Below are 21,738 nucleotides of genomic sequence, written 5' to 3'. Positions count from 1 at the left end.
TACATAATCCTAATAAATATTTGAGCAGGCCAGTCTCAAACACAGTTGCTTACCAGGCAGATGATGTTTCTGGAGCTAAGAAAACAATTTTCTCTGCAGCATGTCAGCCTCCTTTGGTTATCCCCAGGCAAAATTACCAGGTACACAGGAGCGTTCATGCAGGTTTGATGTGAGAGGTGAACCTGTGCTCTGAGCACAAGGTGTGCAGTGAGACTCATTAGCTGCACTGCAACAGTGACCACACAAGTCTCTGGAGCACTGGGACTGGAAACACAGCCTGAAGTCCAGGATGGAAATAAACCACATACAAAAAAGGCACAAGAAGAAGAAATATGAGAGACACAGAAGAACATCCATGTGTAGAAATATCAAACACAGTAAGACTCTTCTGTTTACAAAAACCAGGACAGCTAGAACCTGCTATTTTGAGAAGGTAAAAATTATATTTCATACAATACAAAATATAATACAGAATCATGCATCATGGTAATACAGGAATGCCAAGGTTAAAAGTGTAAGTAACTTTAAAAAACTGCTTTAAAATTCATGGACTACCCAGAGAAGGATCACTGCCCACTTGTTTCCTTACTCTCCTGAGTATCCAATGAGTTGCAGTTGCCAGGGATGAGGTATGGACAAGAAAGTCATAGGACTCACTCAGCTTCATCAGGTAGCAAAAATTCATTTCAATGCAAATGCTCAGGGAGTAAAAAGCAGCAGCAATAGCAATGAAAATTTAAGATTTGCCCATCAGAATAAACAATATACAGAATAGGCAAAGGGAATATATCAAGCTTGTTTTTGCCATTCTATGCTATGAGAATTAGAGCTGGGAATGAGACATGGCAAGTAGTTCCAGTACTCATCACCTGAGTTACAGAGCTACTTTCTAACCAAAGGTCTTTAAAAGCAGAAGGTATCATGACTAGGTTATGTGCATTATATTTACTTATTTTTATTTTGACTGAAACAAGCAAAGAAATCCAGCTTTTAGATGCCCTTGTGATCACTCATAAATGCAAATGAGTGCACTAAGCCTCAATATATTAAAATAATCTTTACAAATAATTATGAGCTGACACCTAAGAGCTAACATGGCTGAAATGACAAATTGTCATCTCATGATGTACATTAGCCTAGTGTCACCCAAAGCCAATGTATTTTAACCCATATAAAACTAGAATTGCCAGCTACTGTGGACTTTTCTTTCCTTGAACAAGGTACAGGTGAAATGCCTGCCAAGAGAAACCCACATTTCTTTTGGAGCAACCTACAAACTTGCATGTGCCATTAATGCTGGACATGGGAGCACAGCTGCTGCTTGTCAAAATGCTTCTGTGGTGGAAGTGCTGCTTTGGAAAACAAACCAGGCTAACAAAAATGTGTTTTATAAGCTGAAAAAATATTACAAAGCTGAAGGAAAGAGACCTAGACATCATCAGAAACAAGATGTGGACTATTCTGTCTCCAGAAGTCCCAGGCAAAGAAACAAGTAAAGCTTTCTGAACACTGAGAACAGCATGATTAAAGACCTTGTCAGACACAAATGCATCCTTCTCAGACATACATGAGAAACAGGCACATTGCTGTGCCTTTTGTTGTCATTGCAATGCCACATCAATAATCCAGAATTAGGAGTCAGCAAGTGAAAGCTCGTGTTGAGACAGGAACTTCTGCATTGTCAAAGATCCTGCAAAAGTTTGTGGACAGCAAGAGAACACAGTGAGAGAGGTACAAACTTCATCTCAAGGTTATTTTGTATATTCTTTGTATTCATTGATTTAAAATGCTTCCTCTGTACCCAATTGCTCATACTGGATAGGCAAGTGGCCAGTGAAGACTATGGACATAATTAACATCTATTTTAACAAGCCACCTGAAACCTTCAATTTATACAACACATACATATAAAAATATCACTGGTCACAGTCCTTGGCATTTTATATTCTTATCATCTGCTCCTCATATTTATTACATCATCTCATAATCTAAACTGTAAACTGTTGGGGAGAAAAAATATTCTGTCTTCCATATTCTTGTGCAATGAAATCACAAACACTGAGACCCTGCCACAATAGCTCCTTTGGAAATTAATACATGCAACAATATGGTTATATCCTTCCAACCTCTTCTTTATCATTTTGAAGTATGTTTTTTGTTATATTTCTTTAGGAATAGCAATGGAAGCTGCTGTCTGGTTTGCATCTCTGCATTTTGCACGATGTGCCCCTTACAGCACACATCTTCCATGGGAAAAGTGTGATGTAGGACTAGCAGAGTAAATGAATTTAACAGGGTTTGTCCTTCAGGGGAAGATGCCTTGGTTTTGTCACACTCCATGTTTTTGTGGTGCTCTAAAGTCACAGGAAAGCAACAGGAAAGCCTTCTTTACACCGGGAGGTTAAGATTTTACCAGTCACTTACAGACATCCCACTGAGACTAGTTCAGAAGTGTGTCTTTAATTATTAGAGCTCAGTCTTCCACCTGGCAGAACAAACATGCAAAGTAACCCATGGCTTTAATAATTTACCCTCTGCAACCACAACTTGGTCATACAGCTAATTCATGCTGTAGATTCTGCTCAGTGAAGCACCACAAATTATCCACACAGGCAAAAAAGGAAAAAAAAACCACTTTCAGGGAGTAGATTTAGGTTAAGCAACATTCAAGGATTTGCATGCAAGACTTTCACCACAGTGAACCATGAAGATGTTAACACCATGATACATTAGATACACCAAATGCATTTATTTACTTAGAGCACAGAAAGAGCCAACTCTTCATTCCCAAAACAGTCATTCAGCAACTGTTAAAAACTAAGACTCTTCTAAAGTACCTAGGAATAGCATGTGTTGGTGTTGTTTGTTTGATTTTATTTTAAATATTTAGACATTTGGATTTTAAAGGAATGCCAGCAACCTTCAACTTACTGGTTGAAATTTCAAGTCCAAACCAAGTTGCTTTTCTCCTTATGCAGCTACAAACTGAGCATTCAGCCTGTGACTGAATTCTCACATGAATTCAGCATGTGAGATCTGAGTTTTCTAAGCAGTTGGTCAATTCACACAGTACAGCCCACCTGCCTGTCAGACCCAAATTCCTGTCCTCAGATGAAAATAGTCATGAAGAACAGTTCAGTCTGATACTAGGAATCTCAGCCCTGTTAAGACAGAAGTTTATATCAATTGCAGAATAAACTTTGCTCAGAAAAGGGGTCTATTCACTTTATAATGCCAATTTAACAGCTGTTAAAAGTGGTCCTTACTAAAGTTTGAGGTGCCCTTATTTAGACAATTCTTCCAGATTTATGGACAGCATCAGCTCTTAGTAATTAAATGTTCTCTATAGTTATGATGATTGAGAAGAGGACAACTGGAAGAATAACACTAATTAATTCAGTGTTATTCAGAAAGTAGAATAGCACTACTTTCTGTTCTAAGATTTTGTTGTTTCAAGCTACAGAAAGCTTCTCAGGTGATTTTTTTTTTAGAGAAAATGATTATTGCAGTCACTCTCAATGAAGAAGACTCAGGCAGGTTTAGGTCTACTAACATGAAGGGTAAAAAAAGTAACTTATTAGGAACAAGCATCTGGCAATAAGCTCCACTGAATTAAAAAAACTTCAGTAACAGACAGTAATTAAGAAATTTAGCAATTTTTTCAGTTTAAATGTATTAAAAACTTTTTTTTAAACAATTATTTCTTTTTAAGATTACCACAAAATACTGAATCACTACAGCTGAAGGGTGCAAGTGAAATTTTTGAAACAACATCAAATTCTATTTAGGAAAAAAGCATTTCCAGAGTTTGCTACTTGGTGAAAAATAAGATCAACACCCCGAGAGAAACTGAATCTAAACTGTGAACTGAGAGTGCTGGTGGCTGACATTACTGCAGAGAACTGGGTTTAGTGCTCTAAATCTGCACAGTAGACAATTTAATAAATACTGAACTTACCAAGTTATGAAATAATCATGTGCTAAGAACACTTCTTGCAAAAATATGACAAGTCTGTTACAGCACAGCTGTTGTTATTCAGACATAAAACCCATTTAGAGAAAGCACTTTAGCAGAACCAGTTATACAGCTGGATGGCATACACAGAGATAGGATTTTTCCCTCCCAGATAAGCATTTAAGCACCTTAAGTAAGTGTCACACAGGCAAACTGGCTTAAATAAGTTCCAGCTACCTACAGGAGACAAGTGGCTCTCCTCTGCCATCTAATTTGATACATGCTGGGAGCAGACATTGCAGTTAAAAAGAGTGAATATCCCATCAAACTTGCTTGACAGCCAATTTAGATATTCCAGCTTGATGGCTGTGCTTCAGATAATTTTGGCCTTCAGGTTGGAAGCAGTTCAGCAGGCTGAATATTCTACTATTTTCATTTCTGATAAGGATAGTGAGGTTGGTTTGGTTTTCCCTCACAACTTAAGTCCCATTTACATATGTTCCAAAACAATTCAGAAATCAAAAGAAAAGCTTTGCCTTTAGAACAGGTATACATATAGTCATAAAGCTTCCTCAGTGTGATTATAGCCCCCCTGTTTAGAGGAAAATTTACTTAATTTCTTTACTTATCATTTCTTTTGATGGAAACTTTAGAAGGTCAAAGGGGGGAGTTTATTTCACATGGCCTATGAAGGTCTTCAGAATTTTCACTCTGTAGGGACTTTTTTCCTAGGTGAGGCATGAAAAAAAAATTAAATGAAGTCAGATTCTTTAATCCAAAACTTCAAAATCCTGAGAACTCAAGGTAAGGCCTTACATAGCTCATAAGAGGGAACTTAAGCCAAAACATAGAGGCAAGAGACAAAAAATCTATAAATATCAGTGAAGAATTCAAAAAGGACATTCCAATGTATTTTTTCTACTGCATAAAAAATTTGAAATTTTTACAAAACAAAATTATAATGATCTTTAAATGAATGGTAAAAAAGGGGAAAATATACTTTTTAAGGCTCATTTCTAAACACACCAAGTAGAAATAACCTGGGAAAGCACTTCTTTCACATATGCTTTCACTCACCAGATTACTATAACTGCACTACCAACATATTTGACTATTGTAACTCTGATTACACACCCTACAACTGACAGGTATATTTAAATAATTGTTTTTATTTTTCTTATTTGTATGTTGATTCAGATATTTATACTTGTTATTCTTGATGTACTAAAGTATTGATGAAACTGAGAAGACCATAGGTAAATACCTAAATTCAAGTGAAAAGTTTCCCCAACTGTAAAAAATTGTATTTCTATTAATGCCAGGTCCTGAAAAAGGAAGTTTTACCACTGTAGATAAAACCACTCTTTAACAGTGCCTCTGGATTTAACCAAGAGACAATGCAAGAAAACCTTCACCTCCTTCCTAAGCCATAGTTGACCAGGATTCTCCTTCCATTCAAAGTCATATAGTAACTGCAATTATCACTAGTTTTCACCTACAGCATGTTAAGAACTTCACATACTTTTAATTATGCTCCAATACCAAAGATCAGCTCAGAATCAAAGTAATTTAGCAGGTTCCCTGGTATTTTTCTACAGCCAACAATTTCTCTATGAAAACTGTAGCTGGCCAAACTACCAACAATTCCAAGGCCTGAACATTGAGTGGGTGAATCTCACATCTCTGACTCTTCCATCTCTCTTAGATTGCCTCTATACCCCACCCAAAAGCACTACAGCAGCTGCCTGAAGCAGGGACACTTTCAGCTTAGAGATTAAATTTGTAGTAAGCATAAAAATAAATCCACATGTCACAGACTTTAATGGCCAAAAGGGCCAGCCAGGCCATCTACTCTGAACAGTGCAACAGAGACCGCGACATTTCATCCAGTGCATGCATCCATTTGATTGGTTCGCTTTGAGCAAAGACACTTCTGATCTAAATTTTTTTTACTGAAGTTCACTTTATGAGTCTGGCCATTGAGCATGGCAGAGATTTTCTGTTTGCATAACATCTCCCAAGATACAACTCTGATCCTGAGTAGAATGCAGTATTCTTCTGAAAAAATAAACATTGTCCCATATCATCTTCCACTATACTGATTTCTTTTTCATTACCCCATTTTCACAAACCATCTTAATTAAAGTTTATATGACAAAACATCCTCAACTTGGCTGAAAACTTTCAGCTAGAAACACAGCTTTTCATGATGCTTCCATTGTAGTTGTAACTTTTAAGAGAAATTGAGAGTTCATACATCTTCCTTTTTTTGCAGCCTAATCACCAATCCTGCTCTGCTCCAACTGATAGTCACTGATACCACCTTCAAGTCTCCAGCTATTGATCTACTTTTCACCCACCATAACCCTCTTCTAAAGTCTTGCAGTGCTTCCTCTGTTAATAAGTTAGTATTTAGGTATCTATTCCTTATATTTCACAGCTATAATTCATTCTTGACATTATCCCAACCATTTTTATACTTGTTTTTCAATCAATTTACCTATATAAACATTTCAGGTTCCTTGTGGGATTGAACTGTACCCATTGATCATAACCTTTGTCCAATTCAAACACCATAAATCCTTCAGCATTTGAGGGATTTAGACAAGTCTCAGCAAATAAGTGTGTTAAGGGGTGAAAGTCTTTATTTTTCTTTCTGTCAACTAGATACCACAGGTAGAAGTTTCAATGTTGAGATAATACCATTACCAAGAGTAGCTCATGTGTACAAGCAGAAAAAAAATGATTCTTCTGTGGGCTTTTAAAGGACTCCAAATAGATATAGATTTTAGAATATGCTATATATGCTTTAAAAAAATAAATAACAACTGAAGTATCATGATGTGAAATACACCCAAAATAACCACTTAAACATGGAGACCTTGAATACACATTTCCATTTGTAATTCACTGGATTTTCCTGATATGTACTTGAGGAAAACAAGGAAAGCATCTCTAATTGCTTGCAATCAGTAAGCTTACCTGAAACCTCACACAGACCACAAACTCCTGGAAAGGGATCAGGGGAAGGGGTGAGAATCAAAGCAAAAGAAAAAAACCAAAAAACCTCACAGTTGAGATAAAAACTGTTGTATAACTGAAGCAAAAATTTAAAAGAACATTAGTATAATAATAGTAATGAAAAGGACAGAGAGGAATAAAACCCAAGAGGAAGAAGTGATGCACAACACAACTGCTCACTACACACTGACTGGTAATTGGTGACTCCCAAGTAACTCCCCTCAGTTTACACACTGACCATGACATTCTGCAGTATGGAATATCCCTTTGGCCAGTTTGGGTCCTAACTGTGCTTCCTCCCAGCTTCCTGTGCAGCTGCTCCCTGGCAGAGCACCAAACACTGAAAAGTCCTTGATTTAGAGTACACCCTGCTCAGCAACATCTAAAACATCTGTCATCAACCTTATTCTCATTCTGAGTCCAAAACACAGCACAGTAACAGCTACAGGAAGAAAACTGACTCTATCCCAGCCAAAACTAGGATAAATTACATGGACTTAAGACTGTCTGAAATGTTCACCATTTTCAAGGCAATCTCTCAAGTCACCTCCATTTGCTGTGCATTGGCTCATGCTGCCAACCAGTCTGCATGCATGCAAACTGGGTCCCTTCTGGAAGAAACTCACACAAAAGGCACATTCTGCACATTCCTGCACCTGCTACTGACCACTCCAGCCACAGAGTAAGACAAAAACTAGTCCAAAGTAAACCTCCCAAAACATGCAGAGAAGGAACGCAGCGTGCTCAGCATCCGGTGTGTGGCCACGTGGATCAGCTCCTACACTGGGTGCTGTGACAGTGGTGGCAGCTCCTGTTATTCACTCCCCTTGCCAGGGCAGCACTTAAAGCCTCACTCACTTTGGGAGCTCCTCAGCCTTCCTTCTGCTGAACACCCAACAGTGACATCCTCTTCATCATTAGATCCTGAAAGGCTTTGAGATGTTTTATTGTCTTGGATGCTTGCACTTCACAAGCTTTGGGCCAGCATTCCTTCTGAAATACTCAACTCCAACCTGAACTGGGGTACATTTGAGATTAGAGGTTGGAAAGAAAGAGGATGGAAAGAAAACTACTTCCTACATCAGCATGACTGCTGCACAGAAATATATGCTAAGAAGCTTTCAGCTTCTACATAATGAGTCAGTTGGTAGAGTGTCTTTTTTTTATTACTTTCTTACATACAGGCGTCTAAAGTCTGATTATGTTCTCTTCCAAGTATCAAAACCAGCTCTCTAAATTTAGTGCCAAGGTACAAATTAGGAAGCTGATTTCCCTCAGCTTCTCATAAAGAAGAGACAGACAGACTCCTCCAGAGGGTAATTTTGATCATAAGAACTCCTACTTAATTACCATCCCAGTATAGCTAAAAAGAAAATACAAAAAACTTTTGGGTTTGCAATTTTTTTTTATTAAGGTGATACATAGAAAAGTGATCACAAAAGGGGATAAAAATAATTGAAATTTTTGAAGAAAACCAAAAAAAAGGTAAATCAGACAAAAATTACCTAATAATTGTGAAGAAAGTTTCATTTCCCATCCTTAAACACACCCTATAAAACAGCTTCCTAAAGCAGTAAGAATAAATACTGGATGCAGTTACAGCTTCAATATATATCTTTCATTTTTCCAGCCTTCTCAAAGCACTAAATGCTTCTGTCTTCCAGGTGGTGAAGTGCATACTCCTCAGTACAGGGACAAATCCAGCTAGAGAAGGGAAATAATAAAAGAAAGAAAAACTAACCCAAATAACACAGCTGCTTAGTCTTCAGTGAAGTATGCTTCCAGTCCTTCCAGTTCAGTATCAGCTTTGTCATTTGAAGAAGTGAGAGTGGAACTTGAATTTATGCTTTCCTGACTATTATTTTTTTGTTGAAAGTTTCCTGAGTTATTGAATTCCTTCTTCGGTTCTCTACCACCATTTAACAGCTTCTGACTCTCTGTGAAGTACTGATTAGGATGATTCAAAGAAAACCCAATGTCATCAACCTGCACATAAAAGGAAAGGAACACCAAGTTATTACACTTATTTCTAAAAATCATATTTTTCATATTCAAGAACAGATTAATTAACAATTTACTAAGTTCCAATTTTGTTGAAGAAAAAGGCATCGGTTTGTAAATTATGTTTCAGTAAATGTAGGCATAACACAACTCTAGTTTCATCAGAAATTTTCTTCCTTCATTGCAGAAATAAAATAACTTTGGCATATTCAAACATTATTTCACACTGTCTTTAGTATAGTAAAGAAAAATAACACCCCGAAGCATCTAAAAACACATAAGTAAAATGGCATCTCTTTAGAGATGTAGGACTATTGAACCTACACCTTAAAATGGACTTTCACCATCCAAAAGAGGGAGTGAGAGAGGGTTAGAGTGCAAATGAAAGTGAAAAATACTGCTAGAAGTTGCAGCAATTGCACAGTATAAATCTAGATCTTAAGTATAAGTGTGAAACTGCAAATGGAAAAGGGGAGCTTCTTGTCTTTCCCTGGTTTCCCAAGAAGGCACAAATGCAAGATTTATAAGGGAGTGAGCTAAGACAGAACCCCCAGAGATCAAACTTATCCTTGCTCCATCAGTGCCACCATCAGCACCTGATGGAGCACTAAATGCACAACCAGTACCACAGAACATTTAGTCTTCAGTGCAAAGAATACAGAGAACTAGCAGCAGATTTGTATTGCTACTTTTTACTTCAGCAGATGCATTCTTTCAACTCTGGAATTATTTTAAAAATGAACATTCAATTAACGCTCTTCAAATATTTCAAATCAAGAAAGCTTTCAGCTTTAAAAGCAAGCTATTTTATGTAATGACCAAGAAGCAGAGTTATAACTTTTGTATTTCTTTTGGGAGGCTCAGAATTTGGAAATGCTTACTTTAAAAGGTGCTTTCACCTCCTATTCAAGGCAACCTGCACCTTTGATCTGCCTGTCAGTTCATGTGAATTGTAGGAACATTTCAAAAAAAACACTGCTCTTAAAATACATTGGAAGACTTACCAAACATGGGGTACAACACACTGTGGAAGACTAAGAGTCATATACCTGTTAATTTCTGCTCTCACTATATTCCTTTTTTCCCAGAAGGGAGTGGCCAATTCAGGCATAATAAGCAACTCTGCACAAACAGAGTCTCCTGAGGACATACTGTGGCTAATTTAATGTGCCAAACCCCATCAATTTAAATTTCAGCTGCTTGTGAATAATCATAAAGCAGAGGATCAGTGTGTGCTCTAAATGGAAGCCTGATTAAATGCATTACCACTGCCTAGCTTAGCTCCATTAGAAAATGGTGACATGGATAACAAAATCTAATTCAGACATGAATTAGCAACTGTAGTCAGTGACCTTGCTCGAAAAATCTTACAAGTAACAGTCCTAGCACTCTAATTTGGTATTCAAAGGCATAATGAAAAAAGAATCCAAAAAACTTAAACCAAAGTCATCACTGAATTTGATCTTAGTTTTATCTGGATGAGTTTCATCCAGCCAGCTTTCATCCATGCTCCAATTTCCAAGCATTCTCACTCTAGTCCAGCTGCATGTGTTAGCACAGTCTTGGTGCCAAGCACTAGACTACTGAAGCTGACCCTGTGAACTTAGAGAAATAAAATCTTTAACAAGTCTCTGTTACAGAGTCATTCATAGTCAATCTTACCCACATACACCATAACTTTTAAGAATTGCAGGCAACACCAACAGCTCTTCCCAACACATATCCAACACTTTCTTTGTAAAATTTTTAGATAATTTAAATTAAAATTCTCCATGTGAGCAAGTCCATTACTTCCATGAAAATTTTACTTAAGATTGTTCCCCTGCTCAAAGAAACAATCAAAGTTATGCTACTTGATTCTTGTGAACTTTCCTTCAATGAAAAACTCTGCTAGTGATATACAGGAAAGCAAAGGCTTGATTGCAAGTCAAGGTCACCAGCTTCAGAGAAACATCTTTTACCTCTCCATAGGGAAAAAAAAAAAAAAACCAAACCATTAATAAAGCATAGAGTTGTAGAATAGAAAAATCAGTCCAAGCAGGCTGGTAACAAGTTAAGCAGCTAAATTCTGTAAAAAAAATGCCATCATAAGCATGTGCCATTCAAACTACAGTGTGTGTGTGTATTTTGCTTTCTCTTACTGAAATAATATCAAGGGCAAAGCAGAAAGATGATTCTGAGTGCAAGCAGCAAATACAGATATTTATATTACTACAAAATTGATAAAAAATGATGCTTTTCTGGAATTTCCTATAGAAGAATGGAAAGATAGCTTTCCTAAAATGCATAGTACTGATTTATCTTTTGATGAATGTTGACCTTGGGGTCCACAGTCATCTTGAAAAAATATTATTTCTACTGACATGAGCTTAACACAGAGCAAGTATTAACTAAATTTAAAACTGTATATTATTTTGAATTTCCTTCCAGATTAGTAGACTTTTTCTCACATTTTCCAAGACTATAAGACAAAGTGTTCCTCTCAAAATACAGCTGCCAAAACAACACTGGACACAGGCTCAGGCTACACCTTTGCTATACATTCATACATATGACTTCTGGAAATATGTGAAGACAAACAGTTCCACTTAAATCAATTGTGCAAATCAGTAAGAACAAAAAAGTCAGTGGTAAATGCCTCTGGGTGGGCCATCTAATCCTCATCCATATCCTTAGTAAGGCAGTTCCCTAATATGCTGTTTGAAAGGGATGCTTCCATTTTTGGTTTGTGAAGAGAACAAAGCTATAAGAAGAGCTGTGCTTCACTGGGGGTTTTCTGATGACAAGGAATCTTGAACCAGTAAAAAAGCTGGTTCTTTGAATCAAGAAATCACACAGGAGATGGAGTGTGACTATTTGTTATCTTAAAAAATTTTTGGAGAAAATTTTCAGATAGCTTTGCTCACAATTAAGCAAATGGGAAAGCTCTGAGAATGCCCATCTTGATTTAAAAAATAATCATACATGACTACAAATGTGAAAAAATACCAAATAAAAATTAACAAAAGGTACCATGAAAATGCTGGGAGATTTCATTAAGAGGTTTTAGATACTTTCCCTTTATTTTTTTAAGGTTTTTATTTGCTTTATCTAAACACATCAAACTTGCTCAATGTATGAAAGCCTACAAATCTGATTAAAAGCAGGATCTTGAAAAAGCTAAATGACTCAAAATAGATAAGATTCAACCATATTGACTTTTTCAGAAAGACAGCATGTTATTTTACAACATCTTGTAATACTGAGGGTATTAATAACATCAATATATAAATGCAGAAAATTACAAAGGAATATTTGAAATTAACGAAAAGAAAACTAACAAGGCAAAACAGCTAATGATGCATGGGCAAACTGAAAACAGTCTCTGGGCTTCATTCATGAATTCCAAGGCCTTCCTCAAGACTAAGTGGGTGAACAAAGAGTAGTAGCTACTCACATCATGGGTCAGCTCGAAGTACTTCTGACAGGCCAGCTGGTAATGCATGCCCTTCACCAGCTCCAGCACCTGCAGGGCAGAGACACGAGACACACTCACAAGCAGCACACGCTCAACTTACTGAGACCTGCAGCAACAGGGTGCTCCAGGACAGCCTGGTACAACAGCTCATGGACCCCTGCAGCACACAACACCTGAGAATCCTACAAATAACTGACAACATTTTAAAAATGCCCTGGCTATGTTAAAAACAAGATAAAACCACAGGAAGGTACGCCCGACCCTTAAAATGTAATTTCAATACTCTTAACTTCAAGAATAAGTTGAATCTATATTTTGGTAATATCATTGTGACAGTTATTGTCAAACTATCATATTGCAACATCTCTTCTATAATTGCAGACATAAATCTAGCAATTCAAGTGGTTGAAGCATGAAGCAATCAAGGACATGATTTGTATTTTTATTTTCCACATTACCAGTTCATGCAGATGCACAGCAAAATACTACTGTGCTCCCATCAAGAAAATTTAATGCAAATCCTTTAGACAAGTATCTGTGAGAGGGGAATGCTTTTACCTTCAATCAGATTTGTCCTTTTAGAAATGAAGCTATTTCTAGTCAAGCTCAGCAGAATATGTGAGTGAATAGGCTGTTTTGAACATGTATTAAGAAAATCATGCCATCTTTTGTAAATACAATTTACTTTCCAATTCTACTTCAGGTAATCTCTTCTGTGCTGCATGAAGTCCCATTTCTTATCACCAGAATGCAATGCTGGTTGAAATATTTTAAAGTTTCATTACCTCCTCCCTCCTTTATATAATCAAAATGTATGCTCTCTCTGCTTATCAAACAGAGAAAATTGCTGGAATTAAGAGATAGCCTCAGTGGAAGAAAAAATAGTTTTCAAGAAATGTTAATTTCAAGCCATTTCCCAAGGTTGACCTTTGTGTCAAACACAGCAATATACAGCTTAAATCCCTGCTGTACTCATTATCCAATGGTGCCTTGTATTTATTGACAGATATATAAATAAATTACATTTGCTGAATGGATAAAAACAGCAACACACTGCCAGGAAAGTACTTAGCCCCATTATTTCTCTGTAATAGCCCAACTGATTACATTTCTATTCCTCTTGCCACCTCCTGCTAAGCCTTCTGTAAAACACAAAGGCCAAGGCCAGCTAGGCAATGAAGTCTGAAATCTGCCACTATCTGTGTACATAAATATATTTCCATTTTTTCTCCTCTCTCCTCGAAATTGACTGAAAAATTAGTAGATAAGGATTGGAAAAAACTCATCTATTCTTAACACCTCAATTTCATATTTCCTTACATTTGCTTGTTTGTTCTTTACAATATAATCTATGCCATACAAAAGAGCCATCTCTACTTTAAAGAAAATGCTGACCATGTTATAAGTATATACTTTTTTAAAGTGTTTTTCACCTAATATGGAGTAATTACCAGAAGACCTATTAGTCTCTTGGTTAGTTAAAAGAAACATTCATGATATTCTGTAGCATTCAGACCTGTCTAACCTGAATTTTCCAGTTGAAGTAAGTCAACTAATTCAATCTAGTTCATAAATATTTATGACTTTCCCAAAATTCTTCTTATTTAATCAAGATTAAATGTAATGTACTAAAATGATATAAATAAAAAGTTTTCTAAATTTAGGTGCAAATACATTTTAAATCTCAGAACCTGAATTGAGCAAACAAACTCAGGTATGCATTAATTATTGGTGTAAATTCTAAGAGATAAAAAAAATCAGTATATATATATAAGTTCAACTGTACACATCATGGAGGACCAGGTTCCCCTTCTGCACATATGAAGGGAGGGGGAATAAGGGGCACATTTAACATATTTAAAGAAGAATAGCTTTAGTAGATTAACTTGCTTTAACAGGAAAAAAGTTGCTAAGAGGAAACAAAAAAGGTTAAACACTGCAACAGAATGAAGCCCAGCTAGAAAGGAGTCCTCCGTATGAGACAAACTCTTAAAATAAAACAGATTTACCATCCCTAATAAATATTATCTTTTCTACTACATTTCTGGCCATAATGGAAGCAAGCTTGCAGCTGTTTTTCCCTAGTATTTCCCAGAAACAGACCTCACCTCAAAGCTTCATTCACAGCAGCAATCCTTTGCCTCTACATACATTAAGCCATTTACACTGCATTGCTTTATTTTGTAAGCAAAGGTACACACTCAAGGACTTTTCCTGTTAGTCCTTATGTGCCTTTTTCTTCACTGCCATCTGCAACTTGCTTTTCTGATGTTTCTCTACTGACTGCTAATGAGGCTGAGATGATGTTCGGCAGATGTATGCAGCCACCTGCTTTTATAGATCCTCAGCACTCAAATTAAAGATGTTGCAGAGCAGGACAGTTGGGGCTCTATAATTATCCACTGTTATTTTCAACTTACTCAAAGTGAGTTTGGGTTGGGGTTTTTTTTACATTGCAGAATTAACTTATGAAAATTTTTCTACCATAGACTCAGTTGTGTGTGAATAATTTCTAACTTTTCCTGGAAACTATCTTTAGCTGCAAGGGAAAATATTTTTATGGACAGCAAGAACATAAAACTTTTTAAATATTTGATCAACAAGGAGAGAGTTAAGGTGTTTTTCACTGTGGTGGTCTCATGGTGGGGTTTTTTTTTGCAGATTTGACTTTTTTTTTACCTAATTAGCAGTATACCAGAGACAGACATGAAAAATTATACACTATAAATTCAAATGCCATGCACTTACATATCCACACATCAGATGCTCAGCCAGTGCTTCTTCTCTAAGAAGCATTAAAAAAAAAAGCTACTATCACAAATATAGACTAACTTAAGGAAAATGTGAAAATACAAGTTAAATAATTCAGTTCTTGGAATAGACATCAGGATTAGCTCTCTGCTTCAAGCACTTAGATAACTAGACAAGACCTGTAAGTCATCTGCTGCATTACTTTGAGATGATTTCTCCAGCAGATACAACCCTAGACAAGATACAGCCTCAGAAAATATAGACTGGAACAACAGGTCAGATCCAAATACTTCATAGTGAGGAGATTCACATATTCAAATGCTTTGATCCCTTTTTTCATTACTGACAGCACTACAAAATGAATGCAATGAAAGCAGTCTAATGCTCAGACTGACTACTGAAGTCATGTGAGGTCTGGCAGTATTTGCTCTTTACCATCATCACATCATGGTATCATTCCCTTTCCACACCCAGTCTTGTGAAAAAGCCCTTTAGGATGGGGTTTGTTCCTACCATGCAGCAATCAAATGCTTTATCTGAACTGGAAAAATTCAGACACTCTTATGAACCTTACAGGAAAGAGTGCATGTCAAGAGTATGGACAGCCCCAGAAACAGAAGGCTGAGAACAGCACTAGAAAACTGAGCACCTTGGGTAAAACCACAACCATTAGGGCTAGACACTAGCCCCCATTGTGGCTCACATAGTACCCATGAGGAACAAGCCTCAAAGACAAGGAAGGGCCTTGTTTGTGGGTTTGGAGGGAAGACACAGAGTACTCTAACCAAAAGATGAAAATCCCAGTGGGGGACAATTCACTAGTGCATAGCTAAATTCAAAATAGATGTTTGAAAAATGTTGCATCGTTCCTGGAATTTTGGAACAGAGCAAGAAATGAGCATAAGAGGTCCTGAGCCCCAGAAAAAACATATTTTTTATTGAAATATATAGCTGAAAGGTCAAGCTCCAAACCATTAATTAAAAATAGGTATCTACCAGTTTGTAAGGGAGCTGTCATTGGACCTGGAGTTAACAGAAAGCCTAAGAGTCAGAGGGTATGGTTTGAGTGAATGCCAGTCTAGCTACATGAGACCATTGAAAGATTGGTAAACCACTCACTCCTAATATCTATTCACAGAGCTAAAGGAAAAAAAACATTTCTGATACTCAGCAACCATCATCAACATTAGAGAAGACTCCTAAAAGCCCTGTCTGGACTGAAGGATCCTGACCTGTTCTTAGTCACACAAACATTACTGGACCATGAAAATGGAGCAAAAGGAGGGGCAGCAATAATGACAACTTGGAGACTGATGGCAACTATTTTTCTATCTCCTCTTCTACTCGATATCTCAAAGACTGTCTGATGTAAAAGATTAATTTCTCAGAAGCCAGGCACAGCCAACATTTCAGTTTATGTTATTTTATTAGGCTTTGCATGGAGGGTGTATAATTTTGTGGGTTTTTTTGTTTAACACTAGGAGTGGACACTGAAGAGCCCTTTACCCTAATTGCACTTAAACACCACAAAAGTCATGGACAGGACAACATTCATTTCTGGGCAGAGAAGATGTTGATGGAGAGAATTTTTCTTAGTCACTTTTGATAAAAAAATATAAGACTGTTAGTGAATTCAAATTCTACTTTACAAGAAAAAACCAAACAAAAAACCCTAAACACATACACACACAAAAATAAAATCACAATTCACATTAAATAAGGAACTACATTAAATATGAAGATACTGTCCTACTGTGCAAATTCACTGAAGAAATAACCTCTACTAAATCCCACCCACACATACAGCAAGGCATCTAAGCCAGTAAATCCTCATCAATCTTTCCAATGATTATCAGGATAAAAAATCCTAGACCAGCATAAATTCTTTATATATATATATAAGGAAAAAGCCAAAAGAAAGTATCTCTAGGGCCTGTCAGATATTTAGATGCTTATTGATATGAACCAGAAGAAAACAGGGAAAAAAGAGAAAAAGGAAAAAATACTCCTATGAAGAAGTATGAGTATTTCAGGAATTTGTCAAGAATTACTATAGTGAACAATAAGCTCTTTAAAACTACTCTCTTTTAATTTGTATCTTAATTAGTCCTTCCAAGGGAGACTGCTTTAAGTGGAACTCCCACATTCTTTTCCATCTTGTACAACAGTCTGTTGATGCCTGACAAACAATGGTGACATTCCATATGAACTAGATACAACTGTAAGCAGGTTTTTCCTAAGGATCTAAAGCAGGTTCCAGCCAGTTAATATACAGAACTGTTTGGTCTCAGCTTAAATCTCACCAGTACCTCTTCTTTCAATGAAAATGATGACATACTCTTACTGCCTTAAGATCTTGCTAGAGAATGCAGTGGGAGACACAGTTTTTCAGGACACATCTCAAAGTTCCAATTCCTACATTGGTTTTTGCTATATAAGATAGATTTTTCAATTTAGATTTACATTTTTTAAAAGCTGATAAAAATTTCTGCTTAATTTCATTATGTGTTTTATGTGCTTTTGTTGTTCAAAGGAAGTCAGCAGAACTGATAATGAGGAATGTATGGGTTTTAGAAATTTATTATAGAAAAGAATTACATTTGTGTACTGACTACATAGTAGTCCACAAGTCACTGCAAGAATAAAAATAAATTCTCTAAAAAACTGCCATATACATTTAAACTTCTTTTCTAATCACAGTGCAGTAAAACAAAGTATAAAAAAATTCTGGATTATATCCACTATTGGCATAAACCTCCTCACAATATTAAACAATAAAAGGTAGTGACAGTAATCATCACATCAGTGGGAGCATTGCAGCCAGAAAGTCAAAATTCTGGTATAAAACCTTTATAAGAAGAAATATTTCACAATACCCAGTGACAAATTGGATATGGCATTCCTACTCAAATAGAAAGTAAAACTGAAAAGCAGTGCCTTATTAATGAAAGTGTCACATGCCTTACCTGAGCTATTCCACTGGGAGGGATCTTGTATGACTGCAGCTTTTGCTTCAGCAGCTCGGGATCGCTGTGGCGGAATGGGCACCCTGACAGTAAAAAATAAGCAAGCTCACAAACAAGGCTGTTTACTCAGGAGTTAGCGCAGTAAGGCACTCAAGAGACCAGCTACGCTGTTCCTAATTGTCTAACAGCTTATTAACAGGAAAGTTAATTACCCATGTGTACAATTGCCTTTATTTTTTTCTTTAAATAATTACTTTACTGCAGAGTTATCAGGGCACCACAGGCTCAAGAGTCACATAAAATATCCCACCATAAAGAGGCCACAATTCTTATTCACTGACAGGAAAAGAGTTTAAATTAGTTCCTTACTAACAATGACAGTGTTGGTACATTTAATAGCTGTGGAAAAAACCCAAGAAAATAAAAGTAATGAGGGTCAACTGGTCTTTAAAAGCATAGTCCGTTGTAAAAATATCACCTTATAAGTAACTTAAAGTTCCACCACCTAAGTGAATTTTTTTTTGTCCTATAGTGAGTTTTGAGACACACCTGAATGAATGACTTAGGTATTAGCATAACAACAGTGAAGCAAGTGTAGGTTTCCCATGTCTAATCATACAGTTGTAGGAGTTTTTAAAATACCCTAGCAAACTTCAGACTTCCTGTACGATTGAATTCATATCTCAGAACACCTCTAATTGGTCATTTCTTAAAGTATCTGCACATTTAAAGTCTCCTTAAGCTGCATGACACAATGTTTGTAAAAACAGCAGTTATCAAGTTTGATCTAAAGAGAATAGTTCAATACCACTATGGTCTGGAAACTGAATACACAATTTAAGAGACCACAGGAAGGAGTAACTTCTCTAGCCAAGAGATTCTGCTGTTTGTAAATGCTTGGGGTTTTTCCCCTTAAGGAACTCACCATGATAATCCCCTTGGCTTGGTGGATTGGACATGATAATCTTCATGCAGCTGTATGGGGTATAATCGGTCCTCTTTCCTTCTTTCCCATAGTTGTGGCGAATGCTGTAAGCATATCCTTTGTCAAACTGAATAAAAACAGAAGAATAAATTCTTATATATTGGGTCAGGAATTCTACCTTCTCTGCAAATAGAAATATTGAATAACAAAATCATTTTTCCAAACATACTCAAACTGAAGAAAATAAAAACCTAGTTGCTTGCTGCAAGCTTTGAGTTTTACATTACACAAACTCACATTTGTACATAAATGTGCTTTACAGACACAACTCAAGAGAAGTGTGTAACTTCATTGATTTAAGGCCTTTTCAGCTGATTCTGTAATGGCTTTAAAGATAAGATGATAAAAGGATCAAAATTTTGGACCCCACAGTATTAGTAAATGGAGACAACATGGTAATTTAAAACATTTCACAAATGTCCATCAATTGATTGCCTGATCAGGGAAAAAAAACAAATAGAAATTCAGATTTCTTTACTCAGGTTCATGTTCTTGTTCTCCCAAAGTATAATGTTGCACTAGACTTTGCTTTAGCACTGAAGTTCAATTCTTCAGATTCTAAAATGAAGTATACTTTGCTTGTATAAAAAAGATTTTCTCTTATGTCTGCCAATAGACTACCAACTCCTCCAAAAAAATGAAATCTCCCAAAGTATACAGATGCCATCTAACATTTATCTTTACAGCTGAGCACAAAGCTATCAATATATCATTTTAGATAAGTCCTGTGGAAACCATTCAATTACATGAGCTCGTGTCATTTTTTACGTGGTAATAGGGACATAAAATCTGTAGAGGAATTAGATTACTTAATATACAGATTCCATTTAATTGCATTAGCTACTGTAAGACATAAAGGAATGTTTGTTCAAATAACATACTTCAAGTTCTAAAAACCACAAATATGATAAAATAATGAAGCATCATATTCACAATTACATCTCTTCAGTCTCTCTTTGCCTCAAAAAGGAACTATGACAATACATAAAAGGAACAACTCTGCTTTTGCTCAATTCAAAATTATAGCATTAAACTCAAATTCTCCATCTAAATATAGACAATACCTATAAGAATTTAAGTTTTCTTCTCAAAAACCATTTTAAATTAATTTTTTACTCTAACTCCAGTATTTTACTGATAGAAGACAGTGTAATATACTGAGAAAAATCATTCAAACATACCACTGCTAACACTACTACTGCAAGGATATTCTCATTTCTACTGATAAAAGTAGATCCCTATTTGGCCTGTGGATGTCCAAAGAGTACTTCAGAATATTCATATACCTATGAAATCTCTTGACTGGCCTAAAGATGACAAAACCAAAATAGAAACATAAATGTATTTTTTTTATGTAAAACACTCCAATGATTTTGAAAATATAGTTACTTAAAACTCTATAACATAATATGCAAATATACATAAAAAGGTGTATAAAAATATACACAAATTTTGAGAATAAAATCCTAAATTGCACCCGACTCAAAGAGTAAAAAAGAAACTTTTCCATCAAGATGCTGCTCATAATCAAGTCAATACAAGAAGACTAAAATTCAGCACTCATCCCTAATAAGGCTTAAGACATCCAAAGCTCTGAACAAATATTGACTAATTAATCTATACTGTGAATTTGACAAAGTGACTTTACTCAACTTCAAAAGACTTTTTAAAAAGCAGGAAGGGGAAGAAAAGAGAGAAAATAGCATTTTGTTTTCCAGCATAGCCAGAGGCAGGATCAAGCAGGTGGGAATACTCCTTCCTATCTAGTGAACCTTTTTGCTCAGGAGATAAAAGAACTGGATGGTTTAATAGCAAATGAACACCACTTTTTCCAGCAACAGAGTCGGGGTCACCAACTCATCATTAGAAAGAATTCCCTGGGTGTGTGCTCTCACTTGGAAGGGCCAGGGAACAGCTCCCCACCCCTTCACAGGACACCAGCAGGGGCTGGCCAAGTCCTGCTGCTGCTCCTGTTGGAGCTGCAAATGCTCTGGTTACTTCTGTAAAACAGCAAAGACCAAATACAAAGATGTCTGCATTTTGATTTCCAATCTCTGCATGAACATGTTGAAGTGAAGATGGAATCTGTGATCCTGTAGCCACCTGTTCTTCTACCCAGAAGCTCTGGAATATTTCCTCCTTTACAAAAGATGAATTAAAGCACATTTCATCTTCTTAAAAAAGGATATTTGAGCAAGCAATTATGTTAGACTAAATTTTTTTTCCCAAGGGTAAAGCTTGGGAAATGAATGCTTCAGGATGTACTGCTTAGTTTCCTAGAAAATTAACACCCTTCTTTAACAGCTCTGTATACTAAAATCTTGAGCTGTACTTTTCACATCACTTGCCTTAATGCCCACAGAAATTACTTTTAGTACCTAACTCATTACTTTATGCTGAGAAGCAGCTCTTGCTGTAAATAGAAACAACAGCTACATAATAACACAACACAGCCTTGGGACAGGTTGGATATTTTCTTGCTGCTTTATGGTAATCCAGTTTGGTTCTCTCTTTTTGCAGTGGCAGATGGCAGGGAACAACACAGCTATGTGGTGCAAGTTGGCACATGTGCAGTTGCACACATCACTGAGAGCTCTCTCAT

General features: G+C 36.4%; 1 protein-coding gene across 1 annotated transcript in view; it reads right to left on the bottom strand.

Annotated features, from left to right (window-relative positions):
- Nucleotides 1-8,037: 8,037 nt before the first annotated feature.
- PRIM2 (DNA primase subunit 2) overlaps nt 8,038-21,738 on the bottom strand; it is an 89,879-nt gene continuing 76,178 nt past the window's right edge. The window contains exons 10-13 of the mRNA XM_054630542.2: nt 19,077-19,203; nt 18,152-18,234; nt 12,414-12,482; nt 8,038-8,962 (exon numbers count right to left, since the gene is read on the bottom strand). Of these exons, the coding sequence (XP_054486517.2) occupies nt 8,735-8,962; nt 12,414-12,482; nt 18,152-18,234; nt 19,077-19,203 (507 nt within the window). The 3' untranslated portion in view covers nt 8,038-8,734. The remainder of the gene's footprint in view (nt 8,963-12,413; nt 12,483-18,151; nt 18,235-19,076; nt 19,204-21,738) is intronic.

The sequence above is a fragment of the Agelaius phoeniceus genome, chromosome 3 (genome assembly GCF_051311805.1).
Source record: "Agelaius phoeniceus isolate bAgePho1 chromosome 3, bAgePho1.hap1, whole genome shotgun sequence".
NCBI lineage: Eukaryota > Metazoa > Chordata > Aves > Passeriformes > Icteridae > Agelaius > Agelaius phoeniceus.
Note: the sequence above shows the minus strand (reverse complement) of the source record. Positions and strands in the feature narration are given on the sequence as shown.